A 24,933-nucleotide genomic window follows, 5' to 3' on the forward strand; every position below is an offset into this window, starting at 1 on the left:
CCAAGTAAAAAGATCTAATTTAAATATCCAACATTCCTTTAAAAGTGAAACATGAAAAAAATAAAAACTTTTGAGAAGTACTTTTAAAGAGAAAAAAATGTACTAAGTGTTTGAGTAAAGACTTTGGTCACAGGAAATGTTAAAGTGAATTCAGTTTTTCATCACAATATGCACAAGGTATGATTCTGTTAATGCTATAGTACCCTTTTAAAACACATTCATACAGACACATTCAGACTTTAAATATTTTAATGTGATATATTTTTTACACAAAATGCCCCATTACAAAACAAAAATAATTTCCCTTAGGTGTACACAACTGTAAGACTCTTTAAGTGATATTAGAGTTAAATACTCATAAACAAGTCAGAGAGTTATATTAATACAGATTTTAAAATTTTTTAAAAATCAGACATAAATTTAACCAACTCAGCATCTTATATAGAAGAATTTAGAATCAAAGTGATCATGCCAGGAAAAGACAAATGAATAAATTTGTCTTTTATGAATGTTTTTATTCTATATCAATATAGTTTTGAATAATGCATATGTGAATATTTTTTAAAAATCCATTCCTAATACTTTTTCCATTCTCAAACCATTTTATGAGAGTTCAAAATATTTTTATTTATACGAATAAAGCAAAATTATGTTATTTTAAAAAGTAAAGCTAAACAATCATCAACTTTGAAATATTTTCAGCTAAAAACTTAAATGTGATATTGCTTCCCAAATTTTGAACCAACAGTCTGTTGCTAACATAAAACAAGATTCTACTAACAAACTAATACAAATGTTTTAGACTAGGAAAAATGCCCTTAATATTGACTTATCTGTGAAATACAGTAAAACGTAATCTTACGAAAACATAAATCCTAAGATGAATACACTATTTTGTTTTTATTTGAAAGTACTCTGAATTACTAATTCATCCTCCATGTTGTAATTTTACAGTATATTAAACTAGCTAATGGGGTGGGAAACGTGCCTTCAAGTATAAAAAGAAAACCATCACTTTAAATTCATCATTTATATCTTAAAGGGAAACTTAATTTTAATGTTACCTTCAACTACTTTCTATATTGGGCTTCTGTTGAAGTTAAAAAAAAATCAAGTAGGAATTACAGAATTATAAAAAACGTAATTTTAAATCCTACAATAAATTTGTGAATTTTTGAAATAGACAAATGTAAAATACTATACCTGAAGACATACATGAAGTTAAATCTGAAAAACTGAAGGGATATGAGGCTCTTCCTGATAAAACTGGTACCAAAACATCCATTACTACTTTATCTTATTTTGGCATTCAAATTCATCTAATTAACGAAATCACTACCTTTATCATATTTTATGGTACCAAAACCAAACAACAAAAGCAGCCCAGTGATACAATAGTTACAGAAGTTGAAGCAAATTATTTTTCCAATAGAAGCCTTTTTCTAAATTGTACAAAGTAATCTCTAAGATCTGGTGAGGTTTAGGGGAAAGTAACACCAAAGGATTCCAAGAAATTAAACTATAAAGATTATAAATTACCTGCTCTAAAATCACATACTACAGATTAATTTGTAATGTAAATATATAAAGTCTCCCTGCCTTGAATAAACTTCAAGATACCAGATTTAAACTCCTATTCCTATTCTGGAAATTACTTCCTAACCTCAAAAAAAAAATTACAATATCAATACACTAATATATATGTACCAATGATAAATTTGTCCCCAAGTAGCTTAAAATATTCCTAAGTTTTCTCAAATATTCTCTAAATCACCAAATCCCTAGTTCTTCAAAACGATTTGGCATACATTGACTTTAAGTGCAATTGTATGATTTTATGGTTCTATCTTTACAACAAAATACTCTGAATTTGCACAGTAAATATTTACTTGTAACAAATTCTAATTCATAGGTAACTGCACTGGCAAGATATCTCCCTACCCTCACCCTCCCACCAACTAAACAGTAGTGTTCTTGAAGATCACAAGTATCTATAACAAACCACCAAAAATATAAAGCCAAATTAAAAATAGATACAACTGCCAAATAAAGTGAAAGAAAAATCTCATTGCATGAGCTAAAGAAGAGGAAGAATGGGATGAAGTTGGACTTCTCTTCCATATTCTACTACGAAGTGTCAGTCCTATAAGCACCTATATTCTCCTGGGAATATGGTTGTGTAGCGTTAACTATAGATTATCCATGACTGCAATGAAGACTCTAAAAGTGCTGACAGAAACAAAGGCTTTAGTCAGGAAAGACACCTGAAAGATGTAAATAATGGTGAAATAGCTAATGACTGAAAATATAAGCAAAGAATGGTTTATCAAATATTTAAAATGCTTTAGGAGTGAACCCCATTTCCTAAATAACCTTTCTGAAAACAAGTCATCCTAATTCCTGGTCACTTAAGATTTCTGTAACATTCTAATCACTGTCTGCTGGGAAAATAAGCTAAACAATCTAGATGCCTTTCAGATACTTTAAATATTAGAAATTGTCATATGCTTACCACTTTTATTATATATTTGGAGCATCTAAAACAAAACAGTAATTACTGGGTATCCTATATATAATTTGTTGCCAAACTGATGCATAAAGGATCTGAGCTTTCATCTCCCTGCACTGAAAAACAAGCAAAAGAGAATAATTAGTATTTCATAAAGGATTTTTCCAAGCATTTCATTAAGCATTTCATTAATAGTCAAGACTATTTTGAAAATTGCTACTATAAACAGAATTTTTTTTTTTTTGGTTTGTATCCAAGGCATATTTTTTTTTAATTTATTTCCAGCATAACAGTATTCATTATTTTTGCACCACACCCCGTGCTCCATTCAATCCGTGCCCTCTATAATACCGACCACCTGGTACCCCAACCTACTAATTTCTAAAGTCACAATTTAAAAAGGCAAAGAACAAATGAAATATGGCATATAAATTACATACTCTTACATATATACATAATTATACATATAAATAAAAATATTTTATTACTAATATATATCCATTTTGGAAAAAATACATATAGCTTATTCTAATCTTTATTTAGAACTATAATTCTCTCAATCAGAAATCCTATCTTCCAAACAGATCTAACCATTAATCAAGCCACTATACTGCAAATATGCATGTTCATATATACACTGTCCTAAATACTGCAATTTCATGCAGAGAAGCATCAGCACTTTTTCAAGTTACTATTTCACAAAAGATTTTAAAAACAATTGTAGCTCTATTAAGATGGCTATTTCTAAAATTAGTGAGCATGTATTTTATACCAGATACTAACAGATTTTACATGTTTTAACTTACATAGCCCTCACAAGCAGCAAGTGGCATTCATTATTAGCTGTGTATTACAGATGAAGAAACTAACTTAAGAAAGATATGTTAAAAAGCCTACCTCCAGTTTCACAGTTAAGGAATGAACCAAGAATGCAAACTCAGGGAGGGTGTCTCACTGCCCTTACTTTTACATACCATGCTAGATCCAATGTAAGTGATTCTTAAGTATGTATCACTTACAAATCTTGTATTTTCAGAATTCAGTCTAATGTTTTATATGCCTGTCAGCCATTCCCCTTTGGATATCTAGCTATACCATCTCAAATGTAAAAGGTCAGACAATTCTCTCCTCAAAACTGGGCTGCCGGGCGCCTGGGTGGCTCAGTGGGTTGAGCCGCTGCCTTCGGCTCAGGTCATGATCTCAGGGTCCTGGGATCGAGTCCCGCATCGGGCTCTCTGCTCGACAGGGAACCTGCTTCCTCCTCTCTCTCTCTCTGCCTGCCTCTCTGCCTACTTGTGATCTCTCTCTGTCAAATAAATAAATAAAATCTTTAAAAAAAAAAAAAAAAAAAACTGGGCTGCCATTCCAGACTTCTTTCAAAGGTGTCCTCCAGTTAAATAAACAACTGTAGGAAAGTAGCACATATCAGCATCAAACACTGCCTCATTACCAGAGAGTAACTAGACATTTTTGCGTTTTTTAAAAGGGTTATTACATTCTCTGACTTCCATAATTATCTATTCAAGGACATCCAGGGAAAAAGCAAGTGAGCAAGCAACGACAGCAAGAACATCCCAGAAATGGACTAATAACTTATTTTGAAAAAAGTCTGCAAATAAAAACAATTAGCTATTTTAATATTGATATGTTACAGTAGGCTGAAACTATGGGAAAGTTAAGCCCATTTTCTAAATGTAAGTGGCAGAAACTTCTATAATTAAAACAATACCAGGACAAAATAAATGGATTATACTTCAAGGCCATTTCTAACACAATGACACTCTAAGTTTAGCACAGAATTACTGTGACTCATTGTGTATAGTTTGGACTCCAAACACCAGAAGGATAGATTCTATGAGTTTTCAGAGTCCAGAATTAGTGTTTTCTCTCACAAAAATAATTCAGGAAGTTGTCCACAGTCATCTTCGGAATAGGGGTTCTTGACCTTGGCTATACATTGGAATCACCTGGGGAACTTTAAAATCCTGATAGTGAGACCACAGCATGACCAATTTAAAAAATCTCTCTAAAAGCGAGGCCCAGGCATCAGAATTTTTTTTAAAGCTTCCTTTCTTAACATCAGTGCAAAGCCTTGAGTGAAAAAGTACAACCATTAGATCCACTTTTCTAGATTCTTCAACAGGCAAGGTAGTATCAAATATTGATAACTTTAACCCAGAAGAAAAAAATTTGCCCCAGATTCAGAGCAGACAGTAAACAGCAGTGACTCCTACAGTGAGGCCTTTGGACGAGTAGTAACAGATGTTAGGAGCATGGACAGTACTCAAGGCGATGAGACCATCTGACGTTTTCTCATTTTGTTTTAAAATGGAGAATAGCAAGTGCATTAGTAAGTTCTTAGTCCACGTAACCATGTTTCTTCTATTTGTCTCAAAGTTATGATTTTCCCCTAAATGAAACTTCAGGTTCTATTTTTTAGAACTGTAATTTGACGTTTGGACTACTTTTTTAACAGCTACTTCCACTTAACTCACTCACTGATTCACTGTGTGCTAGGCATGCAGGAGGTGGATGGAGATAGGGGCTCACAGTGGGGTCTTAGAGAATTTGATAAGAAAAACATGGAGGTAGAAGCATACACAGATGAAGTAGTAAAAGAAATTATGTAAGCACTAAGATGCATGGGCTGAGGGACAAAAGCTTACTGAAATTCCTCAAATGATATCACTGCTTTGCAAAAGGCAGTATGATTAACAAAAAACTTTGTGGAGTTGGGGACACAGTTGCTAGTAAATAAGGAGCTGAGATTCTGTCTTTATATCCAAAGGAAAATTTAATTTTCCTGAGCCTCCTCCATAAAATGCTGATAATTCGGGGGGTCATTCTTCCCATTCCTGAGGTAGCCTTCCATGTAGAAGTATTCACAGTTGAGGCACTCTCCTAGCCTAACACTCCTCTGGTTTGTTTCCTCCCTTACTTACACCAGGAGTGGGACCAATCTGATTGGTCCACTTAGAAGGACCAATTCCTATATTAGTTTAGCCTGTTCCTTCTCCCTCACTTTTTGGAGAGAAATGCCTCAAGCCATAGTTTTTACATGGGTAGACTCCTCCATATAGAGAAGTTCTCCTTTGTGCCTGTGCAGATAAGTCTAAATTATTGATTCAGTGTTGGTAAGCCCATTTTACCATTGATACAAACCCACACTTATCACATTTATTAAAAAAAATATATTGATATTTTGCTCACCAGTTGTTTCTCTCCTTGTCCCTCTCTAAAGTGATTTAGAATTCAGGCAAAGAATGACTCCATTAAAACATAAAAACATTTAATGACTCCATTAAAACATAAAAAATCAACTTACTTCAGAGTTTGGTAAGCTTTAAATGAGGTAATATGTACAAAAATTTTAATACATAACATAGTAAGCACTCTACCATAACTGCTAATCCAATACAAAATACTCAAAAATAAGAGCCAACTTTAAAGCATTTATCAATTCACTATAGAACACCTAAATATGAATTCAAATATTCTTTCTAAAATATATCAATAAAAACAAGATCTCCCCACACTGATTAAAAGAATGTAACATGCTATAATAGAGTTATAACATGAATAACAGATTCATTAAACAGGGAACATTTAGAGGCTACAAAATCCTCAGTAACTAATCCCCACAGAAAATGAAATATGATGTGCATAAGCAAAATCAGACAATACCCTAGCCATAACATACTAAAATTTTATTATAGAATCAGTTTTACATCTAAAAATTTTAAGAGGAAATAAGTTCCAGTTTATTCCATAAGTTTAACTACATTATCAATATGCTAAAGGCATATTTGAAAAACCTGAAGATACATTTCCCCTGATAAGAGGCCTTGATCTTCAGAATGAGCCCAGGAGCTCACTAACAGCAAGATTTATTAACCTGAGCTCTATGGGGCTTTAGTTTTGTGAAACCCTTGAAATTATCTGTAGAATGTCATGTTATATGCAACTGATAAGTTGTTGAACACTACATCGGAGACTAATGATGTACTATATACTAATTAAATTTAAACTTCAAAAATGTCACGTATGTGTGCATGCATATATGGTTAAAAATGCTCTCCACTTTCATTACAATCTCAAAGGTCACCACCATTCAAAAAAGAACTAGTCACATACCATTCTATAATTAAGTGATCAGTCCCAGTTTATCCATTTATTCAGATTTTCTAGTAAGTTTCCTTGCAGTATGATATTTTCAATTTGGATAATTGACATATAATAAGCTTTTAAAGAATCAAAAATGGAATCTACAAAAAAAGGATATCTTTTTTAAAATAGCTACTTACCATTTAAGTAGTCCTCTGATACTATTTTTTCATTAGCGTGCAATGCTTTTACTGCTATTCTCAAATCCACTGTGTTCTTTTCCTGTGTTTCTTCAGTTGGTACTTTTTCAAAAATGTTTTCAATGCAGTTGGTGTTGGTCTTTAAACCATTAGGCAGTTCCCAAAATGAAGCTGCTGAACACGTATCAAACATAGCAGTACTTTGGGGATTATGTTTTCCAAAGTCAGCCTTCTTCCTCAGAGCTACGTTTTTGGAATATAATCTTTTACTGATACGGCTTTTCCTTAAGAGGTTCTTACAGACCTCTTTCCTCTTTACAGTTTTCTCTTTCAGCTTTTGTTTCTCAGTGCATGTACAACTTGTATTTTCTCTTTTGTAACAATTTTCATCTAATAGTGGGAGAACAGGCTTACTCTGTAACTGATATTGGACTTTAGTAGGTCCAGTAGTAGTACCTCCATCATTAAGAGGATCTGAATCTTCAGAATATACTGCAAGACCAGATGCAACTAACAAATCTGCCAAGTTATTTTTCTCATGAAGGACATCTACTTTCAGTTTTGTTTCAAAATTATGCTTCCTAAACTGAAAAACTAAGCCTGGTTTACTTAGGAAGTTTTGAAAGAAACTTTTCACATCTTCATCCCAGTGTTGTTCCTTAGCAGGTAAGATACCATATAAGATACAAGGATAACTTAACCTTGGTATATCCAAAAGTTCAACAGGAACAACTTTCAGATTTTTTGTATCTGAATAAGGTATGCAAACAGAAAATCCATAGTCGATCAACACAAGTAATAGGGACTGACTAGAGACTTCAGAGATTTCTACTCTATTCCACTGATCTTCCAAATCGTATTTGAACAAACAACTAGCACCAGGAGTTATGCACTCTTGAGGCACTGTTTGCAAGTTTTCTGGTAGATCAGAAAGCAGCACAAAGAGCGATTTCATTGTGTCAAAGAAATCTTCTAACTGAACACAGAAATCTGACGGATCACAAACCGCTGTGGCAATACCTGAATACCGCTTTCCGTTTTGGAGTTGGGCCCAAGTATATGATCTCATTGTACAGGACGACACAGGAGTCACATTAAAAATAGCTTCTGAAGATTTAAGTTTGTTTTCAGCATGAACTGTATTTAAGTATTCTAGAAGTAGCAGGCCATCTACCAAAATGTCGACTTTCCACACAGAGTTTAAGTATTTCAAGAAAAGAATACTTATTTCCAAATGAGCAAATAAAGACACAATGGACTCAAATGACCGGTTTCTAAAATTTTCAAACCAAATCCACTTACAAGGCACAACTTGTCTTGGAATATTTCTAATCTCCTTACTGAGCAGCCGGATATTCCCTAAAGGTACTATTTCATACCTACCACGATCTACTAAAAAAACAAGCACTTTATCAACACACTTCTTTGCTACTTCTGATCTATACCATTTCAAGGTTTTTTTAGATTTTGCCAAGCACTCTAAACCTTTTTCAATATTTTCCACCGATAAAGAGGGGTTTTTTACTTCTTTATTGATGAATACTGTTAAATCTGATAATATTTTTTTATTTTTGGATAACTTCACATAAAATGTCCCACTTTTTGAGACATAAAGTATCTCAGACTTTTCAAGTTGTCCAGGTCTTAACTCTTCAAAAGGAATCTTAACGAGCCGTTGGCAAGATGGTTGAAGAGTCCCAGAACCTTCGCACTCCTTTGACTTTCCTTTTTTCCTTTTGTTCTCCTCCCCAGAGCTCACCTTTTGAGAGACAGCTGTAGGCAGCTGCAGTACAGTCTTCTGTAGTTTTGAACAGGCTGTCCATTTCATTAGTTCATTAATGACACATGTTCCATCACAGATGATATTGACCTCCCATTTCTGCTCATGCTGCTTCAGAAATTCACAAGAAACGGTTTTGTTACTCACTCTTGACATGAAATAATCCACAGTTTTACTGTCCCATATTTCATCAGGCTCATGCCACTTGACCCCACTGAGAAAAGAATGGATTCCTAGCTGAGGAACGGTTAAGAATTCCCTCTGAAATTCATAAATTTTGGATGTGCTTATTACCGCAGTGTTACCATAATCAATAAACTCCACTTCAAAAGAATTTCCTGGCAAAATTTTCTTAATAACGGCTCTGTAAATGGCATGGTCACCAGAGTATTCTGCAACTACCAGGTCTCCCACCATAGGCTTCGTGGACTTTCTCTCTTTCACTATATTCAATCTTTTTTCATTTAGAGCATCTGCAAGTCTGAGGATTGCATTTTCATTCTCCGCAAGCTGGATATGGAAGCTTGCTGGATTACTGATATTAGAAACATATCCTTTAACTTTGGCATTCAAGTAAATCTGGGGTTGAGGAAGATCTTTGATCTGTGGTCTAGTAAGAGTAGATAGGTTTTGAGAAGCTGCTTGGTTTAGTTCTTGGATAAAAGACTGCGATATAACCCTTGTTGATTTGCAGCCCACATCATTTTCATCAAATCCAGAGATACTTTTTACACCTTTATTTTTTAGTCCATCACTCAAAGATTTCACTTTGTTTTTTGAGGCAGGCTCAATTTTATAACAAACTGATGGTTTCAAAAGCTTGGCATATGTACTTCCCGGATTTGTTAACTGATCTATTTTACTTTCAGAGTATGTTACTAGCTTAGTTTTATTTATCACATTATGGTGATAGTTTTTTTCTATTTTGCCTTTCAAAGAAACAGCAAGTCGCTTATTCTCACTTATTTTAGGACCCTTTTCCACATAGTGTGCTTGGTCACAGAGTTTTTTTCCATAAGCATGAAGCAACATTTTAATTTCCTGATTTATATGTTGACATCCATCATATAATTCTACACCAAGCTGGCCATCTGACTCCCTGGTCAATATTATTGCCCTTAAAGGTTTGCCCAAGAAATTATCTTCAAACCAGCTACAGATTTCTACTGGAATATCTACATCTCTAAAATCTGACAAAAAACACTTAATAGCTTGCATAGGTGTAAACAGCAACTCTGGAAACTGATCTGAGATAGCCCTCAATGTACTTTCTTCTACTAACTGCTTATTTCCGAAGTCTACAAAATAGACCAGAAAGTCAGTTAGTGAGTCTGTTGGCGTTGCTAAAGCTCGGTAAGAGAGACCATCTTCTACATACTTAGATAGGCACAGTCTCATTTTACTAGGATCGTATTTTGGATAATTTTTGAGGTTACTAATCTCTGTGATTTTTGTTTCTATCATCTCTAGGTCTTTATTATTTCTACTGAGTTGGCAATAAAACTTTTTAGGACTATAGATGTGAGAAATGTATATTTCTTCCTCACTTCCAATTTTTATGTTAAAGGAAGAATAATAGTAACTGTAAAGACTAACTGAAGATGGAAATGGCCTTGATAATGTATTATACTGTGCTGAGCCATGATTAATAAGAAATTCTTTTGCACTAGTAAGTGGAGATTGTAAATCCACTAAGTTACATAAACAGTTTGGATATATAAGAACTAGGGCATAAATGACACAAGTCAATAATCCTCTAGATGAAGAAATAAAATTCCCAAAGTCTCTGCATGCTTCTCTTGTCCAACTGAATTTACAACTGATGGGTTCAACTAAATGGTTAAGACTACATCTGAAGGCTTGGCCTTCTAAAAAAAGGAAACGTGGGTTAATGGCACAAATATCTTTAACTAAAACCCTTTCTTGGTAACCATAATCAACAAATACCACGTCAAATTCTTTTCTTGATACTTGAGTCAAAATAGCAGCTCTATACCACTTCCCATCTTTGGAATACTTAGCAACACAAGCAATCTGCCCAATTTGATAAGGATCAGAATGATCGCTGTAGTAATTCTGAATTTGTTCCATTAACAATTTTAGGTCCTCTAACTTACATTGAAGCTGGCAGGAAAAGTCACCTGGGCCATAATAAGAAGAACACTTGACTTCGAGCACTGTTCCTGGTTTAAACATATATTCTTTATAAGGTCGTAGCAACTCCGGTCCCACAGACAAGGTGAAAGGATTTTTTAAATCTGAGAAATTAACAGCTGGGGATTTTAACAAAGATAAGGTCCTTTCTTTAAGCTTATTTGAATGGTACTTTTTAGGTTTGGCTCTTTCAAGAAGGGCAGATAGGACTTTAACTTTGCTTTTAGGTTCTAAATTTAATACTGAATATTCACTTTCAGATTTGGGACAATATTCTGGTTCTACTTCCCAATATTCTGCATATCCAGCTTGTAACATAAGAGAGACAACATCATTATTTTCTGAGGCTTCCATACTCTGAATATTTACAATGTACTTGTCATCTTTTTTTGCTGTAACTTGAAGCAAAATTGCTTTGTTCAAGACTATTTTTTTAAAATAGTCAATTGCTGCCTTCACCCATAAGTCTTCAACAGGAAATATATGTGCAAGTGAACAGCACATAGCTAAGGCAGGCAACTCACAAAACTCTGGAAGCAAAATTTTTACATCAAAAAATGGTATGGAATCAGTATTTCCATAATCTAAAAAATAAACATTAATCTTGTAACCATTAATTTCAGTGATGACAGCTCTATAAAAATGTCGGTCTCTGCTGTATCTAGCACAACAAAATAATCCAGGTTCTGGATTTCTTAGAATCAGTTCATCATTTTCACACGAATCATAAGATTTGTTTATATTTTTCATTAGATCTTGAAGTTCATTCTGATGTTCATTAGTGCGTACCCAGAAATTTGATGGGTTTAATACATAGGCTACAAAAGCTATATAGGCAGTCTCTATCTCCATATTTACAGTTTTAATAGGAAAACTTATTTTCAAAGTGTTTTTATTTGAAGAGCTTATTGATGGTTCTGTATTTCCAGTAAAAGAGTCAACCACACTGTTTACATCAGAAGCACTAGCCTCCTTAAACATATTAGAGATCTTTGATTCAGACACTGGACAGAGTACTTGTGTGCCTACGGTCTTCAGCAGACACTTAGAATTAATTGTAGACTCCTGAGTTTGTAGTGTTACATAATACAAATGTTCATCCTTATTGAAACAATCAATGTGTGCATATACTATTTGTCCTAACAAAGCTTGTTTAAAAACAGTCAGTTGAGATTTTCTGGCATCTCTATCTGGACTGTGTAAATAGGTCAGAGAACATGGAAACGAAAACAACGGTACTAAAATAAAATCCTGTTTAAGTTTCTTCACATGGATTGAGGGTATAGCCTCACTACTGCCATAATCCATGAACCAAATTTTCACTTGATTATTGGGCAAGAGTTGCTGAAGAATTCCTCTATGCCACTGTCCATTTCTCCTTTTGGCAACACAAAGTAGTCCAAAGTTATCACATGTGGGACTACTTTCTTGACTGACAGTATCATAATGCAAAGTCATACACACTGTTAAGTTTTCTAACTCTGGAATCCATTTAATTAGTTGACAATAAAATTTACTTGGGCTCAATGCAGAGGACACCTTTATACTTTCAACCCTGCCTACTGGCAAAGATGGCTGCAAATTAGCCAGAATGTGTTGAATATCAAGTGAAGCATCATTATTACTTAATGATAAGTCAGGTCTTTTATGTTTTATTAAATCTGGCATTTCCTGTGAGAATTCTTTTAACATTTCCACAATAAGGCGAAATGAATCCCCATCAATAAGTCTGCCTAATTGTAATTCAAGAACCTGGGATATAATTTTTGGCACTTCAAGAAGAATCGTTTGAAGAGGCAAAACAGCTTGTACACAACCTTTCACTTGTAGTCCTACTAATGACCTGAAATAATTCAAAGCCTTAGGAGGCCATCTTTCCCCATTTGGTAGTATGTTGGCGAAAATACCAACTATTACCCTTGGTGGTAGCTCAAATAAGTTGCCACAGGCTGAAGCAACCTGTGTACCATCAACTCTTAGTTCTTCTCCATGATCTATGAGGAATACTGTATAGAGTTCATTTTTCTTTTCCATGACTCTTCCTCTCTGCCATTCTCCAGATACTCTTTCTTCAACCAAACAAAATTCATCAATGTCCACATTATTTTTTACTTTTGGAATATGCTGCATTTCTCTCTGTAATATGTGGTAGTCAAACTCACATTCGATATGATTTCTGCCTTGAAATTTCACCAGAATGTCCTTGGGAAGACATTCTACATGTGATATTGTCAGATTCATGTTTAAAGACGTCGGTAACAAAGGTGTAGAATCCATTTTCTAAAAGCAAATAAGTATGAATTAGCTTTTAGACAGACCACTGTCAAAATTAAATAAGCCTTCTATAAATCTGAATTAAGTTTTATTTGGTATTTAAACATTATCCTTAAAATCCTTATATGCCTGGGGACACCTGGGTGGCTCAGCTGGTTAAGTGTAAGACTTGATTTTGGAGGTGCCCGGGTGGCTCAGTATGTTGAGCCTCTGCCTTCAGCTCAGGTCATGATCTCAGGGTCCTGGGATCGAGCCCCACATCAGACTCTGCTCAGCAGGAAACCTGCTTCTGCCTCTCTATCCCTGTCTCTCTGCCTATTTGTGGTCTCTGCCTGTCAAATAAATAAATTCTTTAAAAAAAAAAAAAAAAGACTTGATTTTTGGCTCAGATCATGATCTAAGGGTCATGAGACAGAGCTCTGTGTTAGGCTCCAAGCTAGGAGTGGAACCTGCTTAAGATTCTCTCTGCCCCCACCTCTTGTGCATGCATGTTCTCTCCCTCTCTCATTCTTAAAAAAATAATTAAATGAAACATTTAAAAGTTACATGCTTGTTTTTCTAAAACTGAACACACTGGTTAAATAAATTACACTGAACTAGACAAAAATGTATGCAACTTCACTGCCTTCTGCTTTCAAAAAATTCAACTGAAATAACCAAGAGAACAGGAAAAATAGAGAGTATATATAATCACTGGAAAAAAGTAGAGAGCAATCTCTAGTTTTTAGAAATTTCCAAGTTTCTACTGGATATTGGGCATATGTGGTATAATAGAAGGAGACCAAATAAAGTCTACTGGAAACATCCTCCTACTGCTGTGAGAGGAACTACTTTACTTCATGCAGACTTCTAACAACCCAGAACTCAAAGGGGTGAATGCTAGGAGCAAGGGCAGATGGTGAACCCACAGGAGACATAATTTTTTCACTCCCCACTTTGTCAATCAATAACATTTGGACCCTATCAGCATCATTACACAACTCTAGATTCTTCTTTGAGGGCAAGAGGCTAAATCCTGGACACCATTAAGAAAAGCCAGGCATGGAAAGACCCTAAGGTTAGGTACATTCAGGCTTTGTGACTGGCATGGCTGGCCACATAAAGTGTAGAGGGAGAAGAGATCTTTAGCATCTGTGCAAAGCTTTCTACTCAAACAATGGCTCCACCTAATTTTCTCTAGATTTTTGGAATTCTAAAAGTAGTAAAACCAATATTCAAATATAAAATATTCCCCAAATCCAGGCAAGAACCAACATTTGTTGTGATAGGACACAGCTCAACTCCTACTTGACCTGGAATTAACACAACTATAAATTTTGTTCTATGATGAGAAAAATACTGGACCTTAAAAAAAAAAAAAAAAAAAGAGAAGAAAGAAAACCATGTGAAAAATGAAGGAAATGCTCCCCTAAGGAATAAATACATTGAATGAAAGAGCAAATAATTGTTCCTCCCAAGTCTGACTTGTGTTTTCAAAAGGTCAAAAAAGAACACCACGTTTTTATATGACTCTGTGGCCATTAAGATGCAGCAACAGAGATTAGGAAAAAATACACATAAGAAATATAAAACTGCAGTCAGGAAAAAAAAACACAAAATGAAGATAAATGAAAGAGAAGGAAATTGAGAGAATACCCCAAAACTCAGAAGATAAAAAGAGAAGATGAAAGAAACATGGAGGATGAGATTATAAAATCTTATGAAATTATAAATGTTCTCTCAGAGATAAACAGAACAGAAACCCTTTCTAAGACTTAAACTCAAGCCTGAAAGCTGAAACTAGCCACAGGAAAGCTAGGCAAAGAGTTAAGATTTAGGGACATCTGGGTACTGGGTACTAACTATGGTTTTTATTTCTTCCTAGATAATTAATTTGATGATAATTATCATGGTCTGATCTACAGATTATAGCCTATATCTATTTGATCCTTGAGTCTAAAAAAATCATCATCAGGCTATACACTAAAGACTGTCATTGAATAAACCAAAACACTTCAGGACAAGAAAGACCTTAAGCCACTGTTAAAGTGACAGTCCTTTTCCAATTCCCAGACTTGAGTCAGTGTACAGACCTTATATTCCTTATATTCCAGTGTATATTCCTTATAAAGGGAAGACCAGGTACTCAAAGGATCCTCTGGGGCACTTCAGTGGCTCAGGTGGTTAAACAACAGCCTTCAGCTCAGGTCATGATCCTGGGACCCAGGGTCTGTCCTGCTCAGCAGGCAGTCTGCTTCTCCCTCTGACCTTTCCCCTCTAGTGCTCTTTCTCTCATTCTCTCAAATAAATAAATAAAAATAAAATCTTAAAAAAAAAAATAGTAAAGAAAGGATCCTGTGCTATAAAGAACACAAGAACATTCCTCCTTGCATTCACCCAAAGGGTCAGGTCACAATTCCCTTGAGTAAAATACGAAAAGAAAAATACCTAAGCCTTTCACCACACCACTCTAGGTATAAAAAGCAAATGTAGCCAGAAGGATTTCTTCATTAAATGAAGGGGTATATATAATATTAGCCCCACGAAAACACAGAGAAATTGAATGGCATTGTTCCAACTACCAGGAGCCTATTCCTCCACACTGCTAACCCTCCCTCAAACAATACAGATGGCCTCATATGGCATTTCACAGCAGGCAGGAGAAAAAAGAAGTCTGAGCCTGGTTTACATATGCTCTCACCTAATGCCAGTAACATCTAGAAATATATTGCTGAAGTACTGGAGAGCCTTGCCTGAGAAACAAAATGAAATAGTCACAGCTGACAGCACAGTACATCTACTTTGCTTGAAGAAATTATTGGTGTTAAGAATCTATTCCATTAATGGACAATAGCTTATGCTGCAGGATGATTAGTAATTCTTTTTTTATTATTATTATTAGTAATTCTGATGGGGAAAGACTGTGGGATTTACTAAAAATAAATTGAAGAGTAAAGAGTAATGGGGATGAGCCCCTAAGAATCAACACGTAAGTCTGTAAGTCCTGTATGATGACCACCAAAGGTCCCCACTAAGTTTTGGGGTTTTTTTGTTTGTTTCTTTTTTTTTTTTTTTTTGAGGAAGGGAGAAGCAGAGGGAGAGGAAGAGGAAGAGAGAATCTCAAATCTCCATGCTGAGCTCGAACTCACAACACTGATATCATGACCTGAGCCAAAATCAAGAGCCAGATGCCCAACTGATGGAGCCAGCCAGGCCCTGGAAAAGATTCTTGATCGGCAGACAGAATGACCTATTCTGTGGGTGTCAATGAGCTTCCTTCCCCTGCCTCTTCAATTCTTAATAGGATCATGAAGGAAGTTCCCAATGCCATGGATAAAGTTCCTACCCTTGTATTTTTGAAGCTCAAACTGTAACAATTCAGAGAGAATTGGTGGGGGGTGGAGATTAGGGCATTTAAGACCAAACATGTTCAAATAATCTTCAACAAATCAAGAAATAATATCTAATAGAAAAAACAGTCTCTTCAATTAATGGTATCGGGAAAACTGAATGGCAGCACATAGAAGAATGAAACCAGACCACCTTAATACACTACACACAAAAATGGAAGACTTAAATGTGAGAGAGGAAATGATCAAATCCTGGAGAACACAGGCAGCAATCTCTGACATGAACAGCCGTAGCAACATCTTACTATACACATCGCCTGAGGCAAGGAAAACAGAAAAAAAAATAAACTGTTGGGACTTCAAGATAAAGGGCTTCTGTACAGTAAGGAAACAACAAAACTAAAAGGCAACCTAGAGAATGGTAGGAGACATTTGCAAAGGACATACTTGATAAAGTGTTAGTATTCAAAATCTATAAAGAATTTATCAAACAAAACCCCCCAAAAAACCAGATAATTTAAGAAACAGGCAAAAGACATGAATAGACATTTTTCCCAGAGACCTACAGATGGCTAGCAGGTACATGAGAAGATGTTCAACATCACTCATCAGGGAAATAGAAATCAAAACCACAATAAGATACTACTTCACACCTGTCAGAATGGCTAAAATTAACAACACAAGAAACAACAGATGTTGGCAAGGATGCGGAGAAAAGGGAACCCTCTTGACATGTTGGTGGGAATGCAAACTGGTACAGCCACTCTGGGAAACAGTATGGAAATTCCTCAAATGGTTAGAATAGAGCTACCCCATGACCCAACAATTGGACTACTAGGTATTTATCTCAAGGATACAAAAATACCGATTCAAAGGGACACATGCACCCCAATGTTTATAGCAGCCTTATCAACAATAGCCAAAGTGTGCAAAGAGCTCCAGATGTCCATCAACTCATACATGGATAAAGAGGTGATTTTGTATGTATATATACACAATGGACTGTTACTCAGCCATCAAAAAGAATGAAATCTTACCATTTTCAAAAACATACATAATGCTAAGTGAAATGTCAGAAAGACAGATACCATATGATTTCACTCATGTGAAATTTAAGAAACAAAACAGATGAACATAGGAGAAGGGAGGGAAAAATAAGAAAAACAAAGAGGGAGACAAACCATAAGAGAATTTAATTATAGAAAACAAACTGCAATTGCACTACTGGGTATTTACCCTGAAGATACAGATGTAGTGAAAAGAAGAGCCATCTGTACCCCAATGTTTATAGCAGCAATGGCCACGGTCGCCAAACTGTGGAAAGAACCAAGATGCCCTTCAATGGACGAATGGATAAGGAAGATGTGGTCCATATACACTATGGAGTATTATGCCTCCATCAGAAAGGATGAATACCCAACTTTTGTAGCAACATGGACGGGACTGGAAGAGATTATGCTGAGTGAAATAAGTCAAGCAGAGAGAGTCAATTAACATATGGTTTCACTTATTTGTGGAGCATAACAAATACCATGGAGGACATAGGAAGATGGAAAGGAGAAGGGAGTTGAGGGAAATTGGAAGGGGAGGTGAACCATGAGAGACTATGGACTCAAAAACAACTTGAGGGTTTTGAAGGGACAGGGGTTGGGAGGTTGGGGAAGCCAGGTGATGGGTATTAAGGAGGGCATGTATTGCATGGAGCACTGGGTATGGTGCAAAAACAATGAATTCTGTTACGATGAAAAGAAATTTAAAAAAAAAAAGAAAGAAAAGAAAATAAACAGAGTTTCTGTAGGGGAGGTAGGCAGGGGAATGGGTTAAATGAGTGATGGGCATGGTTGTGTTGAGCACTGAGTATAATGTGTAAGTGATGAATCACTAAATTCTACTGCTGAAACCAATATTACACTATATGTTAACTAGAAAAAATTAAAACAAAAATCCAAACATGTTCTTAAACAGTGGTTTTATACAATGGACATTTAAAGACCTAATTTAAAATCAAGATATTCTAGATCAAACAACTTTTATTCAATATTCTATTCTTTAGATATTACTATATTCATGGAAACACTTTGCATACACAAGATTAAGACATCAGGAAAGGAGTTTTACTGGAGATTCAATTGTATGAGATTTTGGGAATGGTTTCTTAGAATCAGATTCTAAATTTGTAAAATGAGATGGTTGAACTAGAGTTTCTTGAACTTTTTTTCTCAACAATAGCAGCAAAAATCCTTCTTAACCTAATAGAAGATACAAAAATAGAAAACATAAAACTTCTATAAATTGGATTCAAGGTGGTATTCTAATAATTTCATAAATTGATAGAATTTTATTATAAAATGAGTAAATGAGAATATAAGACTATTCTGATTAACACAGTCTTCAACATACAATTTTCCATATTACTGTGTTGGATAGTACAGTAGTAGTAGTAAGAAAATTAGGCTCAGACATATGTAATAGTTCCATAATTTTATATGATCAAATACAGATTCAAATAAAGATAAAACCACAATTTAATAATCAATAAATCTGAGGACAATAATTAGTGCTTATCTCTTCTTTTAAATTTATCCTATTTCAATTTTTAAAAAGTCTTTTAAAATTAAATTCAAATCAAAATTTCAATCTTCTGAATTAAATTTAAATAAAAATTCACAGCATCACAGCTTTCCTAAGGTTAGCATTCAACTATGGCCACTCTAATAGATACGGAAAGCCCTTCCCACACTAAAATTCCTGATTCTATAGAATATACATAGAACATATGTCCCTATTACCTTTTTGGCAACTGTCTATGAGTTCACATCTAGTACGTCTAGACCAGTGGGATACAATAGAAATGTAGTTGATCCATATATGTGACTTTAAAATTTTAAAGTTTTAAGTTCTCTCATAGAAGTGTAAATGTCCTTCCTTATATGAATAGCTCCTTATAATACTACTATTTTTATTTTTTAAGATTTTTTATTTATTTGACAGACAGAGGTCACAAGTAAGCAGAGAGGCAGGCAGAGAGAGAGAAGAGGAAGCAGGCTCCCTGCTGAGCAGAGAGCCCGATGTGGGGCTCGATGTGGGGCTCGATCCCAGGACCCTGGGATCATGACCTGAGCTGAAGGCAGAGGCTTTAACCCACTGAGCCACCCAGGCACCCCAACACTACTGTTTTTAAAGAGGCTTTCAGTACATTAGTTTAACTTATGTCCACAATAAGACTGTTACTTTTTAGACCAAAGAACTGAAGATAAAAGATTAAAGAGCTTGAATAGTCCAGTTCTCTATGTACTTACTCCCACTGTTTCATACTCCTCTTTCAACTAAACCACATAATTCTGGACAAGCACTAAAAGCGGAAGATACAAATCCAAAATGGACCTATGAACAAAAATGGGGAAAGCACCTTACAGAATAGAATCCATTTATGAATTCTCTCTTTTTCCAAAATCTAACATAGTTCTTATAAAGCTGACTAGTAGATACTCTGGCAAGGTTACCATGTTCCAAAAGACTGATTAAATTAAGCATCTGTGGGTGCCCTGGTTTGCCTTCTCCTTTCTTCTCTATTCAGTTGATTTCTAGATTCAGGTCTTTAAGGACACCAATTCAGCAGAAATACAATGGTTTATTTTTTAATCTGCATATTTTAAACCCAGAGCTTCCATTTAACATTCCTCATCCAAGGGCCTTCTTGTCCCATCGGGAACATCTGGCAATGTCTACAAATATATTTGCTTGTCATAACTGGGCCAGCGTGGCTGGCAAGAGTAGCTACTGGCACGCAGCAGGTAGAGGCCAGAGATGTTGCTAAATATCACAGAGTGTACAGAAAAGTCTGCCCATCCCAACAACAACTTTTGTTCTTTCATCCAGACCAAAATGTCAATAGATGAAGACTAAGAAACACTACTTTGCTGAAAACAAAAATAAATACCGGGCAGATAAAAGAACTAATTTTTTTAACTATCTAAAAGATTTTTTTTTAATTTTTATTTTTTTAATTTCTTTTCAGTATTCCAGAATTCATCGTTTATGATTTAAAGAGGAAATATTTTTGCTAAAGAAAGCTTTCAAGAGACGGAAGAGGCTACAAAAAGTTAGTGTATTAAAAATACAGGAAAAGACTATGGACTCTGGAAAACAATCTGAGGGTTTTGAAGGGGGGGTGGGAGGATGGGGGAACCAGGTGGTGGGTATTATGGAGGGCACATATTGCATGGAGCACTGGGTGTGGTGCATAAACAATGAATTCTGTTACGCTGATAAGAAATGAAATATATAGGGAAAAGAAATGAAGCTAGAACAAAATTAAAATCAGTATGATCTACCACATACAAGATTTGCTCAGGCCAAGTATCTTCAATCATACCTGACTCCACTTTTTTGTATCCTACACACAATCCACCAGGAAATCCTACTGGGTTTATCCTCAGCACATAAAAATTCTGATGCTTTCTTCCATCTCTGCTGATACATCCCGACCCAAACCACCTTCCTCTGTCTTCTATAACATGAGACTCTTGTCTTCCTGCTTCTATCCTTAACCCCACCATTCCATGACTATTCTAACCATAAGGACCTTTTTAAAATAGAAGACACAGCATACACTACAAAAACATCAGTAGCTCCTAATTACTCAGTGAAAACTAAAGCCATTACAGTGGTTTAGGAAGTCCTACAGGATCTAACCATCACCACTAGGACTCCCACCACCACCACACACACATTTTTCTGTTACCTTATTCCTACTATCCTATTCCTACTGTCCAGCTACAGTGCTTTCTATTCCTTGAACATCTGGGTTTTGGATCTGGGTTTGGGGCCTACTGCCCTTCAAGTACAGTTTGCTTCCTTACAGCCTTCAAGTTTTTGTCAGAGGTTTCTGTTTAGCTGAAGCATTCCCTGACCATTCAATTTAAACTGCAATCTTCTCCTAATTTAGTAGTCTCTGGACCCCTCCCCAACCTCTCTTGCTCCAACACCAAAAAAAAAATTCCATTAAACCAGTGGTTCTTAAATATCTGGTCTTAGGACCCTTATGCTCTGAAAAAATTAATGAGGACCTTGTTATGGGCTATTTTTGTGCCCCTCCAAAGTCATACATTGAAACAATCTCCCAATGTGGTGGTATTAGAAGGTGGGGATTCAGGAGGTTCTTGAGGATTAAATGAGAACATGAGGATGGAGCCCTCGGCAATGTGATTAGTACCCACACAGGAATCACAAGAGAACTTCTACTCTGCCATACAGGGATACCAGGAGAACACAGACATCTATGATCTATAAGACAGGAAGCAGGCTCTCAACAGATCTGCTAACACGTTGATCTTGGACTGCACACCACGCAGGATTCTGCGAAATAAATTTGTTGATTATGGGCCATTCAGTGTAAGTCATTTTGTCAGAGCAGCCCAAGCCATGACAGACACCAAAGACTGTTTATGTAGCTTCTGTCAATGTTTACCATATTAGAAAAACATTTTTTAAATATTTTAAAATCATAATTCATTAAATATTTTCATGAAAGATATTTTTCAAAACCAAAAAAATAGTGAGAAGAGGAACATGGTTTTACAATTTTTGCAAATCCCAATGTCTGCTTAATAGAAAATAGCTGGATTCTCTGAGCTGCCCCTACAATGTGTTGCGATAGGCTTTTTTGAGGTAAAGTATCTGAATAAAATCTGGCCACACACATATAATTAGAGAAGAGTAGCATTTTAAGAGCTTTTTCATAGAACTGAAGATACTCTTTGATAGTTATAAAAACTCATTGAGAGGTGGTTTCTTAGACATTATTTACAATATGGAAATACTAAGCCCTATATGTGAATTTTTTGTATTCGGACCTTAAAATCCCTTCATCTTGAGCTTTGAATGGAATTTTTAAATATGAACGATTTTAAAGGTACTACATTGATCTGCTTGAAAATACTGGTTCAGAATTATGCAGAACTTCCTTAAAACCGACCTGCTGCATTAACATCTCAAAAATCAAATATCACAACCAACCTCAGACAACTTAAGTATTGGGAAGCTCTAAAGCCTGCAGTGATAGGCACAAGTTTTCCAACTTCTAATTTTGGCTTTAAAGTGTGAATTTTGTCATCAATAAATACTGACATTTTTCCTTGAAATATCAAGCTTGCTTCACTCACTCCTGAGAAAAGGTCTACAAAATACTCAAATCTGAGTCACAACAGTTTGTCTCTTATGGAGTTGAAACCACCTAATGATTGTAGGTCATAAATAGAAAGTGATAAGCAACAAAAAAGGGACAAAGTACTCCACATCTGAAACTAATGATGTGCTAGATGTTGGCTAATGTAAATTGTTAAAAAGATGCTTTCTGTGTACACACACACACACACACACACACAATAAAAGGGACAACATATTGACACACACAACACAGATGAATCCCAAAATAATTACTGAGTGAGAAAGCTAGGGGAATGTATACTGTGTTTCATTTATATGAAATTCTAGAAAATGCACACTAATCTACAGTGAACAGAGAGTGGATCAGTGTTGCCTGGGAAGGGCCACAACAAACTTTCGGGTGTGACGGGGTAGGTTTATAATCTTGATTACGGTGATTTCTGTGTTAGGTTTCAAATGTCATCGAATGGCACACTTGACCTGCAATTCGTTTTTCCTCAATTATAGTTCAGTAAAGCTATAGAAGACACCCAGCACACTACCTAAACATATGCTAATGGTGGAGCAGGTTACAGAAGACCTCTTTTATTTTTCAATCACAAAAACAAGCAAAACAAAAAACCACCACCACCACCACATCAAAAACAATGAATCTACTTTCATTGGTTCTGATGAATAGGTCTCAGGAACCCTGTCGCGTTGGGGGGCATGTAAGGGGTCCCAGTAAGGCGTGGAGAAAACTATCAGGACCCCCCACACGCGTCCATAAACGTGTGGCTGTAGGCACACGGCTGACGGCGGCCAGGAGGGCCGCGTGGAAGCACCGACGAGGGATTCACCTGGCCTTTCAGGTTAGGGGACACGCCACATAGCGTTTGCATTTCTTCAGAATTGCGAAAGGCAAAAAGTTACTTCTGAAAGTGTGTTCAAGTATCACAACAGTGACGAGACTCAACAAAAATCAGTTTCCTCAGAAGAGCGATGGCGTCGTCTGGGTCTTTCCAGCTCCACAAGTACAACAGCCGGCCATAGCCTCAGCCTTCCCACAGGCGACCCTGAGCCGTATGCTCCCTGAGAACGACGCTCCCGGGGGCAGAACTACTGGCACCCACGACGCCGTTAGCGGGCAGAGAGGACGGCCGGGCTGCGCGCACGCCCCCACAGCGGGCAGAAGGCTGGTGCCCACTCCTCTGGGACCGAAGCCACGACGGTTCAAGGGACAAAGGTGGGGGGAGTGAGGGACAGAAAACAATACAGCCCAGAGCAGGCTGACGGAAAATACAGACTTACGGAGAAGCGCTAGGCCAGGCCGTTCTTCCCGAAGCTTTTAGACGAGTACCAGCGCTCAAGATGGCAGCAAACTTAAGACCTGGTTCCTCGCTTCCTCCACCCCACCCCCCAACCCCCGCCTTTTATGCCCCAGGGTGCATGCGCAGAGCTTGGCGCCTTCGCGGGGGAGTAGGAGGTTCACAGGTGGGCACAGTTCCTCCTGCCCTGGGGCGAGGGCGGAGGCTGCGTAGGGCCCCGGGAGGGCAAAGCCCAATCTGAGCTCCAAGCTCCACAAGTACAACCTGACAGTCTTTACCCACCCTGTGGCCGCCCAAGATAGAAACCCAGGAACCCCTAATGAATTTCCAGATTAGTAAAAGTAATGGTCAGTTATTGAGCACCTGTTAAATTACATACTTAGATATATTATTGCATTTACTTCTTCTGTTTTTCTGTTTTGGAGAGACTTGAATTGGATCTCTGGTTAGATACTAGTAACTTATGATGTTAATTTCCTGATCTTAATAAATCTATTGGGGTTATGCAGGGAAAAGTCCTGCATATCTTGTTGTAAATAAACACTAAAGTATTAGGGGTGTTGGGTATGATGTCAGCAATATACTTTCAAATTATTGGCGGTGACGTGTTCTTTCTACTCCTCTTGTACCTTTTCTGCAAATTTGAAATTATTTCAAAAGAAAAAGAAAGCCTTAATTTAGAAAATTATTCTAGCTGCATAAAATGAGTTGCACAACTCTCGCTATTTTTCTATATTCTGTAGCACTTTCTATTAAACAATAATTAACAGTTCCTTGAAAGAATAGGAACTGAGCTGTAAAGTCATCTAGATACAGGTATTTGGAGGAAGACAAAATCTTTGACTTCCTTATAATTTCTTTCATGCAGATCTAGTCAAGTTTTGAATCCCTTCAATGAATTTTGACATTTTATTTTTTCTATCAATTTATCCATTTCCCTAGGTTTTCTAATTTACTAATGTGTAGTCTTAATAATACAAGCATATTATTTTATTTTTTTAAGATTTTATTTATTTATTTGGCAGGCAGAGATCACAAGTAAACAGAGAGGCAGTGGGGGTGGGGTAGCGGCTAGGGAGCGGACTCCGTGCTGAGCAGAGAGCCCAAT

At 36.2% G+C, this 24,933-nt stretch overlaps 1 protein-coding gene across 2 annotated transcripts in view; it reads right to left on the reverse strand.

Moving 5' to 3' along the window:
• The window catches only part of TDRD15 (tudor domain containing 15), a 513,320-nt gene extending 489,422 nt beyond the window's left edge, over positions 1-23,898 (reverse strand). For both annotated transcript variants that reach the window (XM_032353201.1, XM_032353200.1), the window contains exons 1-3: positions 23,809-23,898; positions 6,814-13,027; positions 2,513-2,625 (exon numbers count right to left, since the gene is read on the reverse strand). In XM_032353201.1, the coding sequence (XP_032209092.1) occupies positions 2,567-2,625; positions 6,814-13,024 (6,270 nt within the window). In that variant the 5' untranslated portion in view covers positions 13,025-13,027; positions 23,809-23,898 and the 3' untranslated portion in view covers positions 2,513-2,566. The remainder of the gene's footprint in view (positions 1-2,512; positions 2,626-6,813; positions 13,028-23,808) is intronic.
• Between the last annotated feature and the right edge of the window lie 1,035 nt (positions 23,899-24,933).

This window comes from Mustela erminea, chromosome 7 (genome assembly GCF_009829155.1).
Source record: "Mustela erminea isolate mMusErm1 chromosome 7, mMusErm1.Pri, whole genome shotgun sequence".
In the NCBI taxonomy this organism is placed as follows: Eukaryota; Metazoa; Chordata; class Mammalia; order Carnivora; family Mustelidae; genus Mustela; species Mustela erminea.